At 40.3% G+C, this 14,388-nt stretch overlaps 1 protein-coding gene across 5 annotated transcripts in view; it reads left to right on the top strand.

Annotated features, from left to right (window-relative positions):
- LOC124788064 (bromodomain-containing protein 8) overlaps nucleotides 1-14,388 on the top strand; it is a 264,061-nt gene that overhangs the window by 31,257 nt on the left and 218,416 nt on the right. For all 5 annotated transcript variants that reach the window (XM_047255155.1, XM_047255154.1, XM_047255157.1 and 2 more), the window contains exon 4: nucleotides 4,080-4,212. In XM_047255155.1, coding sequence (XP_047111111.1) covers nucleotides 4,080-4,212 — 133 coding nt within the window. The remainder of the gene's footprint in view (nucleotides 1-4,079; nucleotides 4,213-14,388) is intronic.

Raw genomic sequence — 14,388 nt, forward strand, 5'->3', positions numbered from 1 at the left:
TTAAGGAGACTGTGAATGTGTGGAAGTCTTCCATGCAGGCCTCTCACAGGGAATCAGTTGTCCTCTGCCAGCTCTGCATTGGCCATACGTGGCTAACGCATGGTTACCTACTCCGTCGCTGTGGCTCCCAAATAACAGTCGTCCGCCTCATGCTGGACTGCCCACTTTTAGCAGCTCTGCGGCATACGTTTAACTTTCCCAGCACCCTGCCTTTGGCATTGGGTGACAATGCCTTCACAGCAGCTTTAGTTTTATGTTTCATCTGTGAGAGTGGGTGTTATACTTCTATGTAGGTTTTAGCACAGGACCTTTGTCCCTCTGTGTCCTCCATCCTAGTGCTTTTAGGTTGGAGGTTTTAATGTGTTGCAGAGTGGCTGGCTTTCCCTTTTTATTCTTGTGGTTGGCCAACCATTGTAATCTGCTTTCATGTTTCCTCTCTTCTGTTTTTAGCGTCTCTGTTGTTTTCTTGTCCTCTTTTGTTCCTTATAGTGTTTGTTGCCTTCCCTTTATTCTTGTGGCTTTTCCTTTCTTTCTGTTTTGTGTTATATGTTTTGTCCATTTTATTCTCACACTTGTGGCATTGTTTTATTGGGTACAAGGGACCGATGACCTCGTAGTTTGGTCCCTTCTCCCGCCTTTAAACCAACCAACCAACCAACATTGTACTATTACTTTTGTAGAAACCCTGCCTTTGTATTGATTTTCATTAACCCGTATTACTTGTCATTTATCACTTGACTTTCTCTTTTACACAAGCATTCCTAGCATAAAGCTGATGTTCTTGCATAAGAATGATTTCATATAGGCGGACCAAACGTAGGTATTTGTGTCTACAAATGTCGTATATATATGTACAGGTGAATGCAGACAATGGAAAATCCAGGATGAAATAATGAGATATATCGTAATTAGTGATGGAAACTTATGTAGCTGAAAGTTCGCAATACTAAAAGCAAAAAAAGTCCAGTAAACTAGGATTATAAAAGGCATACCTTAACAATAATAAGTACTTCTTCATCTTTGATACTGTGAAACAATCATCATCTATCAAACAAGTGCTCATAGCTCTTAAGGTATGCATTTTAGAACCCACATTTACTAGATTTTTTGTTTTGTTTTGTGTTTTGTTTTGTTTTGGTCCATACTACCTCCTCCCAAAATAATGAAAGCAAAGAGCTTATAGTAGAAGAGGTTTGTTTTATAGTGTCAAAGATGAAGAATTGCTCATAGTTCCTAAGGTATATATTTAGATACCATGTTTGCTAGACTTTTTTTTGCTTCTGGTATTGTGTACTTCCAACTACATGCATTTATGCCATTGATTGCGACACACCCTGTACATATTAGTGTGTGTTCAGTTGAATTGCCTTATCTATTGGTCAAATGTCTCCTCTATACAGTGAATGGTTATCCTTATATGCTTTGTATTCTATATCAAGTTCTTTATTTCTTGAAAGACTCCATTTGCATGCTATGTGACATTCTACATTGAAAACTGGAGATAGGCTTATGGACTTGTCAGAAGTGTAAGGCTGTTGTTGTCTTGTGCATTATGTTTGTTTAGCACCATCCTATGAACAACTCTGTTTCTCTTGATGAGACCAGTAATGTGTTAGAGGAAAGTGACTAGCTGACAGGTGAGCTTCCTCTTTGCAACCAGAAATGTTTTTTGGACGCTCTCTGTGTGTTACAACTTTCTCCTTTGTGGAACTCTTCGTGGTTTCCAGTTGAGTGTTACTGATGGGTATTGTACTATTTAAGTTACCATTTTTTAGAAAATCTGCTTGTAGTTTCAGTTAACAATAGGATACAAGATTCACCTTCTACGTTAAGGACCAACAATTTTTTTTTTCACCTAATTTGTCAATTTTTTCTGGGTAATCAGCCTGGCCCTTTGTCTTAGCCACTTGGCTATCAAGCCGCTATTATAAGCATCCAAGTGCAAAAACAGTTTCCCATCAGTGACCAGTGAAGTTAGCAATAGATAGGGCCCAGCTTTGTTCAGCCCTTATCCCCATCTGAAGATGGAAGGCTCGCGGCATTGACAGCGAAGTGTGATAACCTGAAATGAATGTCACTTGATTCTGCTGGTGTGTGGTTGGACATGTGGGTGTTTATTGAGCTAACATTCCTTTTTTGCACTGTATTTTGCTTCATTTAATAAAGTGGATGAGGTTTATGTAGCCCTCTTAGGCCATTGTTGATTTTACATTCCTTTCTAGTCTATCTTCTGTCACTGAAAAACATGTAAAAAAATCTGTACCAGACTGCAGTTAACAACAGTCAACAGACATGAAATGGAGGGGCTAGTTTGAGAAGGATGTGCGGAAGGGCTGCAACCTATCCTCAGTATTATTCAGTCTGTACATAGAGCAAGCATTAAAGAAAACCAGGGGGAATTATAGTTTAGGGAGAAGAAATAAACACAGAGGTTTGCCAATGACACTCTTGTTCTGTCAGAGACAGACACACAGATTAGTTGAACGGGATGGACAGTGTCTTGAAAAGAGGTTATAAGTTGAACATCAGCAAAAATAAAACCAAAATACTGAAATCAAGTGATGCTAAGGAAATTAAATTAGGAAATGAGACATTAGAACTAGTTTGTGCGTTTTGTTGTTTGGGCAGCAAAGTAACTGATGATGGCTGAAGTAAAGAGTATATAAAATGCAGACTGCCAGTAGCAGGAAAAGAATTCCTGAAAAAGAACAGTTTGTTAATAAATTATAAATTTAAATATTAGGTAATCCTTATTGAAAGTATTTGTCTGGATTGTAGCCTTATGTGGGAGTAAAACATGGATAATAAACACTATAGACAGGTGGAGAATAAGTGTTTGAAATATGCTAGTAGAAAAAACTACTGAAAATAAATGTTTAAATAGATTAACTAATGAAGTACTTAACCAGACTGGAGAGAAATTAGCTTTTCGGCATAATTTGACTAAAAGAAGGTCTAAGTTGTTAGCGCACGTCATGAGAAATCAATGAATAATTAATTTGGTAATTGAGGGAAATGGGGGGGGGGGGGGGGGGGGTTAAAATTGTAGAGGAAAGCAGACCTGACTACAGCCAGCAAGTTAAGGTGGATGCAGGTTGTTGTAGTTGTCTAGAGATGAAGAGACTTTCTTAGAATACACTGTTGTGGAGAGCTGCATCAACCAGTCTTCATGGAAAACAACAACATGCAAAATCTATACCTAATGGTGGCAAACTTTTACAGCCCAAGCCCTACTTTATTTTCCAAGAAAACTGTGTAGTAATTAAAATAAATAGGTAACACTATTCTGGACATAAGGCAGTTTTGTTTCTGTGGGGTATCTTGACAGAGAAAGTATGTCATGTCTTTCCTTGTGTCCCTCAACAAGAGGGCTTGTGAAAGTGTTCAGTACGCTAAACTTGCCTTCAGGTCACCTTATTGGCCTTAAGTTCACTTTGCCTGCTCTGTCATGTTGGACAGTGAAAGTTGGTTGGTTAATGCGAGCATAGACGGTCTCCACTTCACCAACTAAAGTGATTTTCCACATGAGGTTGTCATTTCAGATTTCTCATATGCTTTGTATTTAAATAATATAATTAAATAATATACATATTCACAGTTTGATTAAAAATATGGATGTTAGTCATGGGACAACAACATGTAAGTTTGGCCCACCTAACAAAAAAGTGTTGTGGTTATTTGAATTCCACCAGTTTCTCGGGTGTGCATCAGGAACGTCATTATATGATTACATTACATCATTTGTTTTCTGTAAAGCAAGCATTGTGCAAGTATGTTGACTTAGGTGTACAAGCTGTATGTGCTCCGACATGAGGAAAGTAATGATGTCCTGGATGCACACTTACAAGAAGATGGAATGCTCTGTATTACAGGAAGACTTCAAGAATCACATTTAGGTTGCCTTCTCTTGTGTATTCCAGAATGCAGTTATTTCAGACTCATTTGTAATTGTTACAAACCTAAAAAGAGCACTGGTTGTACATATTATAATGTGTTTCACATATTTATCACTATTCATAATAGTTTGAAATTGTATAAAACAGACACTTGTCACATTGTATGGATGTATGTTTTAACAGAGCGCATTGAAGAGCTTAAACTAATGATGCAGGAGAAGAGAGCTGCTTATTTGCGACTTAAGGAAGAAGTCATGCAAGTGAGAGCTGGACATGCTGATGACCGGTTACCAGATATGCTGCGAGAAATTGAAGAGTAAGGAATTTTTAATGTCCATTTATATTAATGATAGGTGCAGTGAGTACCAGCTAAGTGTAAACTGAAGTACTGTTCTTTCAGTTTGATGGTAAAAAATGTAATGATGGTAGAGACAAAACTACTTTAGTCACACAGATGCAGCACTACTGAAATACAACCCTGAATCAGATTTTTGAGAGCATATGGCTTGAAAGAAAAAATCGGAGCAGGGGAAAATGCATTCATTAATGTATTGACCTTTGATTTCCAACAAGTTACCCATTCTCTTTTCGGTGCATGCTTCGTTCAAGTATCTTAATCTTTCTCTCTCTTTCACATGAATTCCTGAAGGGAAAACTGTGTTTGATGAAAGTTGGTCTAGTGTTATCTTTATGCATAGAGGAGAATAGACTGGAGTAACTAAAATTTTAAAATAATCACCTTTTTGACCAACAAAAGAAATTTGCCTGTTGCTGTAAGTGTGTGTGTTTTTTATGAAAGGAAAGAAGAAAAACAAAATGAAGCACTCTTCGTATGGGCCAACTTCCTTACTAAAACTGTTGGTGGATCATCTGATTTGAGGTTTGGCTTCTGAATATAATTTGACGTGCTTCTGACTCTTCTTTTTCTAGTATTTAATTTAGCTATTTTTCCTGTCTTGTTAAACCACATTTTGTAGGTTTATAGAATTTTATTCTGGATGATAATCATGGCTGCACTGGTTTTTGTTCACTACATTCTTTTATAATTGTGGTGCAATACCCTGAATGTCAGATCTGATTAATAGTGGGTTCATTAATGAAGCAATTTAGCAAGTTCCAGATTTCATGTTATTGTTATTAAAAGGATAACAGACCATATTAATAAATAGTCCAAAGAAACTGTTTGTCTGCCGGCCGCGGTGGTCTAGCGGTTCTAGGCGCTCAGTCCGGAGCCGCGCGACTGCTACGGTCGCAGGTTCGAATCCTGCCTGGGGCATGGATGTGTGTGATGTCCTTAGGTTAGTTAGATTTAAGTAGTTCTAAGTTCTAGGGGACTGATGACCACAGATGTTAAGTCCCATAGTGCTCAGAGCCATTTGAGCCAAACTGTCTGTATTCTATCGTCATACAGTGGCAAAAGATTTCTCTTTCGCCTCTGGCAAATCTGCAGTTTCTGGATTCTCTGTCACACCATTTGTCTCATTGATGGGTAAACCTTTAAATCACCTGTCTGAAGCTTACAATTGTCAGTTCTGAGAACCATCTGACTTGAATGATGAACATTTAGGGAGAGGATTGATTTATTCGGCATTTCTTGTCATTCTGGGACCCTCGTAGGTATCACTTTCTCGGCAGGGATTGTGGGGTAGTACAAAGTTGTTACCAAGACCTACCAAAATCACATTTGTCTTGTGCAATTGAGAGTACCCTTTGCTTTGTAACTCTCTTGCTATAATAAAGTTGACTTTTACAATTCTTTGTTACCTTGTTGGATGTTTTTAAGTTTAAATTTCAATGCTCTTTGTTAATATTTATTGTCACTTCAGATTCTGCCTCTTTTCCTTACAGTATTCAGTTGAATTATTACAGAAGTTGTTAAAGTTGAAGCACCTGTTACCACTTCCCATGCCATGTAGTAGAAATTTTGTTCGTGTATCGTCCTTGAGTCCATTTATCATGTTCTAGAATAGCACATTGTCATCAGAATCACCATAACTGGCATCTCTCTCAGTAAGAGGAATTAGTCTCAAAGGGACTCTCCCTGCTCCTCCTTCTGACTAGGCAGCTGTTTCAGATTCTCTGCAATACTGGTCATCACGGTGATTTCTTGCTAATTTTCTTTCAGTGCAGACTGTGGTTCAAGTTCTTTTTTTGCCCTAAATATAAAGCTTAGCCAAAGCAACAAGCAATTTGTCTTCAGAACAGTGCAGCTGTTTCCAAATCATTAAATTTTATGACTTACCAAAGTTTAAGATCTACTTTCTGACTTAGTATGAAATGTTGGTACTAAATGGCTTAATAGTGCCCTTAATGTCGTAAAACAGCAGTGAAATTTTACAATGATCATATGGATGTGGTGAAGATTGTACTTTGCCTCTCTTGTCTGTTTCTAATTTGGAATTTTTTTTAGTCTACCTTCATCTGTATACCACAAGCCACCTTATGCCATGTGATGGAGAATGTTTTGGTACCACTATAATTTTCCTCCCTCCCCGTACCATTTATGTATGGTGTGTAAGAAGGACAAATGCCGATAAACCTGTGTATGAGTTCTAATTTCTGATTTTCTTCTCCTGGTCTGTTTGTGAGCCATATGTTGGAGGAAGTAATATGATTCCTGCCTCTTCTTGGAACATAATTTTCTGGACATTTGACAGTGACCCCTCTTCATAGTAAATAACATTTGTCTTGCATTGTCTGCCACCAGACCAGTCGGTGTCATTATGCATCACCTTAAGACTCTCATACTCATTAAGTGGTTCTGTTAGTAAGACTCTAACACTCACTAAATGATTCTGTTGGTAAACATGATGCTCATAATTATATCTCTTATATATCTTTTATTAATCCAAACTGCTAAGGGATCTGACCAAGCAGTGCTCAATTATAGGTATTACAAATGTTTTATAAGTTATTTCTTTTGTGGAGTTATTACTTTACCTTACAAATTTTCAAATGAATCTCAGCCTTGTATCTACTTTTCCTATAATTAGTTTCATGTGTTTATTCCACTTGAGGTCCTTCTTAAGTTGCTGCTAATAATGTAACTAAACAATAATGGACTTGCGTATCTATTTATACTCAGAACATTATTTATTTATGTTCAGGTTTAACTGCCAGTCTCTGCACCAATCATTGATCATCTGCATGTCTTCCGACATTTTGCTACTGTCTTCTGAGTTACAACATTCCTATTGACAACACTATTGTCCACACAACTTGGGAATGTAAAATTCTTTGTCGCAAGGGACTATCAAGAGTCTTAAGGGATCGGATACCTGTGAGAGTTTTTTTGGTATGATCAGATAGTATTTGCAGAATTGTTTACACACAAGACAAATTTTCAGTGATTGTTATTGTCTCACTCTTACTTAAGAATACTTTATGTAAGTGGCTGAGAGTCGTGCAAGAGCAGATATAGGAAGCATTTACACAGAGCAGTGAAAGAGAGTCGGTGATAGCTGAGAGATCACTTTCCATCAGTGAGAGGGATTGCATTTAAATAAGTGATATTTCAGTAACAATTATGAAAAGTGTAAGTTGCTACTCACCATAAACATGACACATTGAGGTGCACACAGACACAAAGAAAAGACTGTCTCTCTTTTCAGAGCCTGATGATAGATAATCAAAGCTCAGGCAAAGGATGTTGTTCAGTTTTGTTCCCTTGGGTGGATTGGGTAACAAAAGAGGTGCTCCTTTGTAGCTGGTTTGTGGGAGTGAGGGAACGATTGGGGGTGTATGGAGATGTGGCATGGGAAATCTGTTTGTGGAATAGGTCTGGGGGTAGTGCCTGTCTGTGAAGGACTTTGTGAGACCTTCAGCATACTGAACAAGGGTGTTCTTGTCACTGCAGATAGATCTTCTCTAGATGGCCCACAAACAAGTTGGTGCAGGAGGGTGCCATGCGGGTCCCCATGACTGTGCTGTGGATTTGTTTGTACACCTTCCCTTCAAATACAAACTAATTGGTTGTTAGGTTAAAGTTATTAAGGTGTTGAAGGAATGAGGTAGTGGGTCTGGAGTTTGAAGGACATTGTGAGAGATAGTGTTCAATAGCAGCAAGACCATGGGCATGAGGGATGTGTGTGTAGAGGGAAATGGTCACAACAATGACAATTGGGGATCCAGGAGGTAAAGAAAGGTGTGGTGATGGTGAATACTCTGTGGTACATTTGAAATAAGAGGCAATTGGTTGGAGATGTTAGTCAGTGAAGGCCGAAATTCTTTCAGTGGGGGTACTATAACTGAATATGATGAGATGTCCAGGATTGTTAGGTTTGTGAATTTTGGGGAGCATGTAGAATATGGGTGTGCTGCATGCCATAGGGATGAGGAGGAAAATAGATTCAGGGGAGAGTTTGCGGGAAGGGCGTGAGGCTGTCAGCAGGGATTGGAAGTTGTGTTGGACTTCTGGGATGGAATCACTTTGGCAGAGTTTATTGGTGGAGGGGTCAGACAATTGGCAGAGGCCATCTGACAGGTAGTCACATTGTAGCAACAGTGGTGGAGCTGTTGTCTGCAGGTAGGATCTGTTTTGAGGCTGTGTATAGCTATCATTTCTTCTGCTGAAAGATTGGTCTTCTTGGGAAGGGAACTGTGGAAGAATTGAGAGGCCAAGATGGAGGTAAGAAATTCCTGGGATGTGACCAGGGGGTGGTTAGGTGGGGGAGGATCTTGTTTGGCTGGTGGTATGAACTGGGAGAAGCAGGGTTCAATATTGGGATTAGGTTGGCTGTGGTTGGAGGGACTGATGGTAAAGAAGTATTTCCATCACAGCAATTGGTAGGAGGAGAGTAGATCTCGAACAAATCAACCATGGTTAAATTTGGGTGTAGGACTGAAGGTGATGCCTTTAGATAGGACTGAAACTTTGGTGGAGCTGAGGATTTATGTGGAAAGGATAAAAACAATGTTCCAGCACTTGATTTAGTGGGTATAGGTAGGTAGTTTTGGGGGTATTGTAAATTGAAAAGGTCACCTAGGCAGTGCCAAGGTGCTATGAGGGGTTGAAGAGGAGGAACTCACTGGGTGAGACATAGGTTTTATAGTGATGACTGAAGGTGCCACTAGGAAGTCAGCAGGTTGGATAACTTATAGAGATGGTGTCTGGAATGCTCTTGCGGGTGCTGGAGAGCATGGTTCATCCATTCCTGCTAACATCATCAAATAGTGTCATCACTCCTACTCAAATGAATAGTGGCATTAGTCCTGTTCAAATGTCGAGTGATTCACCCATTACAACAACTGGCTTCTTTGGACAAAGTACACCCTGTTTCTCAAATCCTGACATAAGTGTATATCCTGACATAAGTGTATATTGTTCACACACCTGTATGTGATGCTTAGTTACTGTCCAACTGAGTGCACAGAATAAAATTTGTAAAGAATTTATGCCCTGATATTGCCAAGTCCCCTATTTTGTCCTTGTGAACTGCACAGTGAAATTGTGTTGCAACATCACTCATTCACTCATTGCCCACCAAAGTTTGCAGTTTTGCATCTTCTGTTGATATCTGTATGAATATCAGTTTGTGGTGCTTTTTTGTATTTTCCACACCTTCCTGTACCACACACACTTGTGAACCTTAACTTAACCAACCCCCTTCCTCCCACCACGCCCCTCTCCATGCGTGTGTCTCAACACATGCCTATTCCCATACTTCATTCATTCCATTTTTTTTCCCGCATTTTTGTACATTTTTATGTAATTGAATGTGCATATTTTTACATATTCATGCTTGCTTTTAAGAATTTTATGTATTTGTGTGTATTGCTGTGTGTCAGTATCTATTTTTACGCTTCTTTTTCTGTTATCTAGTTCCCCTCACAACCAATTAACACATTAATTTGCCTGTTACGAATATCACTTCCTGTTTCTCCAATGACATCCATGCTGCAATGGACCCCTGCTCTATCTTTCTGCATCAGTTCAGAAATGTATCCCTTTCCCTGGCTAAAACCCAGTCCCACATCTCGTATAAACCCTGGAATTCCTCCCCCCTCCCACACCACTGGACTAACCATAAAAATTTCTTTCACTGGATTCCATCACTCCTTTCACAGTAACCTTTTCATTTTCACATTCTGCCAGTTCCTGTGCCTCACAAACCTGGTACTGAAGCAACTATTTTTTATGTAACAGGCATACCAAAACCACCTGTGCTCCATCCGTAAGATACTGCTACTGTGAAATCCCTACTGCATAAATCACATCTCTTAAAACTGAATCCCTCGCTCTTCAGCATCCGGAAGAGCATTCCAGACACCACCTCCATAAGTTATCCAACCTTCTGGCTTCCTACTGCCACATTGGACACCACCTTCCAACACCTATCCTACCCACAGTATTCCTCCTTGTCAACCCCTCATTGCACCCATTGCTGCCTAGGTGACTTTTTCAGCAAACAGTATGTCCAAAACTACCTACCAATACTCCACTAAATCAAGTGCCAAAACAATCCCGGAACACTGTTTACCTTTCCACCTAAATCTTCAGCCCCACCAAAGTTTTAGTCCCATCCAAAGGCCTCACCTTCAGCCCTACACCCAAATTTAACCGTAATGAATTTGTCAGAGACCAACTACCCTCATCCCGATCCCTGCAGTGGACAGACTTCTTTACCACCAGTCCTTCCAACCATAGCTAACCTAATCCCAAAATTGAACTCTGCTTCTCCCATTTCATATCTCCAGCCAAACGTGAACCCCCGCCACCTAACCACCCACTGGTCACATTCCAGGAATTCCTTATTTCCAACTTGGTCTCACCATTCTTCCCCAGTTCCCTTCCCAAGGACACCAGCAGAAGAAATGACAGCCATACACAGCCTCAAAACAGATCGTACCTGCGGACAAAGGTTCCACCACTGTTGCTACGAAGTGACTACCTGGCGGATGGCCTCTTCCAATTGTCTGACCTCTCCACCAATGAACTCTGCCAGAGTGATCCCATTCCAGAAGTCCAACACAAATTCCAATCCCTGCTGAAAGCCTCACACCCTTCCCAAAAACTCTCTCCTGAACCTATTTTCCTCCTCACCCCTATGACACCCACCTTCTGCATGCTCCCCAAAATCCACAAACCTAGCAATTCTGGACTCCCCATTTTAGCTAGTAATTGTGCCTCCACTGAAAGAATTTCGGCCATCACTGACCAACAACTCCAAGCATTTGGCAAAAATCTAGCCTTCCACATTAAAGGTACCAAGAAGATCCTTCACAGATTCTGCATCACCACCCTCTTTACCTCCTGGAATCCTACTAGTCACTCTTGACTCCACTTCCCTACACACCTACATTCCTCAAACCTATGGTGTTGTCACTATCGAACACCACTTCTCCCAGCATCCTTCAGATTTCAAACCCACTACCACATTCCACATACATATTACTGACTTCATCCTAATATGCAGATACTTCTCCTTTGAAGGGAAGGTGTGCAAACAAATCTGTGGCACAATGACAGGCACCCACATGCTAACCTCCTATGTCAACCTGTTTATGGGCCATGTAGAGGTAACCTTACTAGCCTCCAAGAACCCCAAACCCTGATGTGGTTCTGGTTGATTGATATCATTTTCAAGATCTAGACTTATGGCCAATACACTGCAGCCTCATTCCTACATATTTGCAACACCTTCCCACCCATCTGTTTCTCCTGGTCCTTCTCAACTCAGCATGCCACATTCCTGGGTGTCTACCACCTCCTCTGCTGGCTATATCCATTTCTCTGTCCACATTAAACCCACCAACCACCAACATTGCCTGCATTTAGACAACAGCCATCCCTTCCACAGAAAACAATATATATCATACAGCCTGCCACATGGGGGCTGTGTACCCTCAGTGACAAGAATGTCTTTGTCCAGTATGGTGAAGGTCTCTTAAGACCTCCACAGGCAGGCAGGTGTCATCCCCTAGACCTACTCCACAAGCAGATCAAGCAGATTTCCTGTGCCACAACCCCCCCCCCCCCCCACCACACACACACCCTCAATCTTCCCACCACCCCCAACATTCAGTTATGAAGGAGTGCTTCCTTTGTTACACACTGCTACCTCAGACTGGAACAACTGAACCACATCCTTCGTCAGGGCTCTGATTATCTATCATCATGCCTTGAAACGAGGGATATCCTACCCAAGATCATTGTCATCCCTCATAAAGTGGTGTTCTGTCACCAGCTCAACCACCACAATATCATAGTCCATCCATATTCCATTCGCAATCCCAGCCCCTTGCCACAGGAATAATATGCATGTGGAAGACCTAAGTACAAGACCTGCCCAATCCAGTGACCCAGGACTTTCTATTGTGGTCTTGCACAGGCTTATCCTATCCTGTCAGAGTCTGGGTCACTTGTGAAAGCACCTATGTCATATACTAGGTCTGTTGCAATCACTGAACAGCCTTTCATATTGGTATGACTATGAATCAGCTGTCCACCAGGATGAATGTCTACTGCTGAACTGCAGCAGAGAGCAGAGTGGACTACCTAGGCACATCAGGCAGCTGGACATAACGTGCATGATTCAGTGGCTGCTCATAATTCAGAATGTCTGGATCCTCCCTCCCGCCACCAGCTTTTCTGAACTGTGCAGGTGGGAGTTCTCCCTACAATACATTATCTGCTCCTGAAATTATCCCTGCATAAACCTACGATAACCTAGCATCCCTACACCTAACAGAACTCACTCCCCCCCTCCCCCCCCCTCTCTCTTGATCCCCTTTCCTGTGACCTCCTCCCAATTTGTATCCCACTCACCCTCGTTGTGTGCTGTTATTTGTCACTGTTTCCACCAGTCTTTTTTTCTCTTTGATCCTCTCCTTTATGCTTTCCTTTTCCTGTCCCTCCCTTGCCACAAAGACTCGTGACGCTGTGTAAGGTCCTGCTTGCTCCAGCAGACAGTGTTCTCTCCCTCCACCCCATACCGCATCCACTTCTGTGCCCCACTCCTGACTGTCAGTGCAACAGTTGCAGTCTGGCTAGGGTGGTCAGAGATTGCAGTTGTGTGTGTGTGTGTGTGTGTGTGTGTGTGTGTGTGTGTGTGTGTGTGTTTTTCCTTTCTTTTCTAAAGATGATTTTTCTATTTTAGTAAGTTTAATGTGGACTCTAACTTCACTTGCTTTTCTCAGTCTGATTTGTTCTGATTGATAGAGATTAGGTTTGATGCTGAATTAACTAACCTATTTAAAAAAAAAAAAGTGTTGGCTCTCACTTACTTTTTATTCAATGACCAGTTCCGTGAACAGGCATGTGGAATTGCAGTGGGTAGTCCTTTGTCACTTAATGTTACTAACCTTTTTACGGGAGATTTAGAGGAACAGGCCCTGGAGTCACTGGCATTGACACCCGCATACCTTTTTAAATATGCAAATAATACTTTTGTTAGTTGGCCTTATGGAAGTGAGAATTTAAACAGCTTTTTAGGACATTTTAATTCAGTCCACCCAAATAATTGTTTCATGATGGAGTTGTAAAAGGATGGCTGTCTTCCTGTCCTAAATGTATTGGTCAAGAACAAAGTTTGATGGTACTCTGGGCCATGCCATTTTATAGGAATCAAAGTCACACTTCAGGCTGATAGTTGTCACCATCTGGCCCAGCATGAAGGGGGAAACATTTGTACCTTGGTTCATAGGGCCCTTGTCATCACACATCATGAAAGTTTCCTTGGTACCAGTCATTGTATGGATTATATCGACACAGTGATTCTTACATGCACTTCCAGGTATTGGGATAGTGATATTAAGGAAGCAGATGGCATTAAATTTGCAAGTGATGTTATAATTGAAGACTGTTTTAACAAAACTCAACAAATGCAATTTACAGTATTTTGCAGGAGAGGTATTTTTAGTTGTACTCAGAATAATTGCTTCAAAAATTTAATACTGGTTACCTATGTAGATAGGGATTGATGAGGGAATAACTGAAGTTCATCACTAACAGCCTTTATTGAGGAAAAAAGTTAAAAATTGCACATTTTTACAAAGCTCAACATATCCTCTTCTTCAGGCATGTTTCTTCTTTATTTTATGAAGCTAGATGGTATATTTATACATTCTAAGCATTTCATTTCAATGGGCTCTCAAGTTTAATACATTTTGTAGACAATATATGAATAAGAAATTAACACTATATCGATGAATTAATTTTTTGCTTGTATGTTGATACATGAACAGGAGTTTCAGTAATAAAATGTGTGTCTCACATCTTAAACCTATTATGACACTCATAGTGATATGTTTAAATGACAACTAAAGCAGTAGTTTGTATTTTAATATAGTGTTTGGATTTAATGTTGTGTAATACGAAGCAATACTGAAACACAGTCCTGATTGATGTGAAGGTTCTTCATAATACAGAATTTTGACTTCAGTATCATTAGCATCCCCTTGTAAACTTTTGAATAGAACACTTTATTTTCCTTTGAATCATTTTCAGAATAACACCTCAGCTTCTTCAAGTTATTAGCTCTAGTTTTGCTTT

The sequence above is a fragment of the Schistocerca piceifrons genome, chromosome 3, assembly GCF_021461385.2.
Source record: "Schistocerca piceifrons isolate TAMUIC-IGC-003096 chromosome 3, iqSchPice1.1, whole genome shotgun sequence".
Lineage (NCBI taxonomy): Eukaryota > Metazoa > Arthropoda > Insecta > Orthoptera > Acrididae > Schistocerca > Schistocerca piceifrons.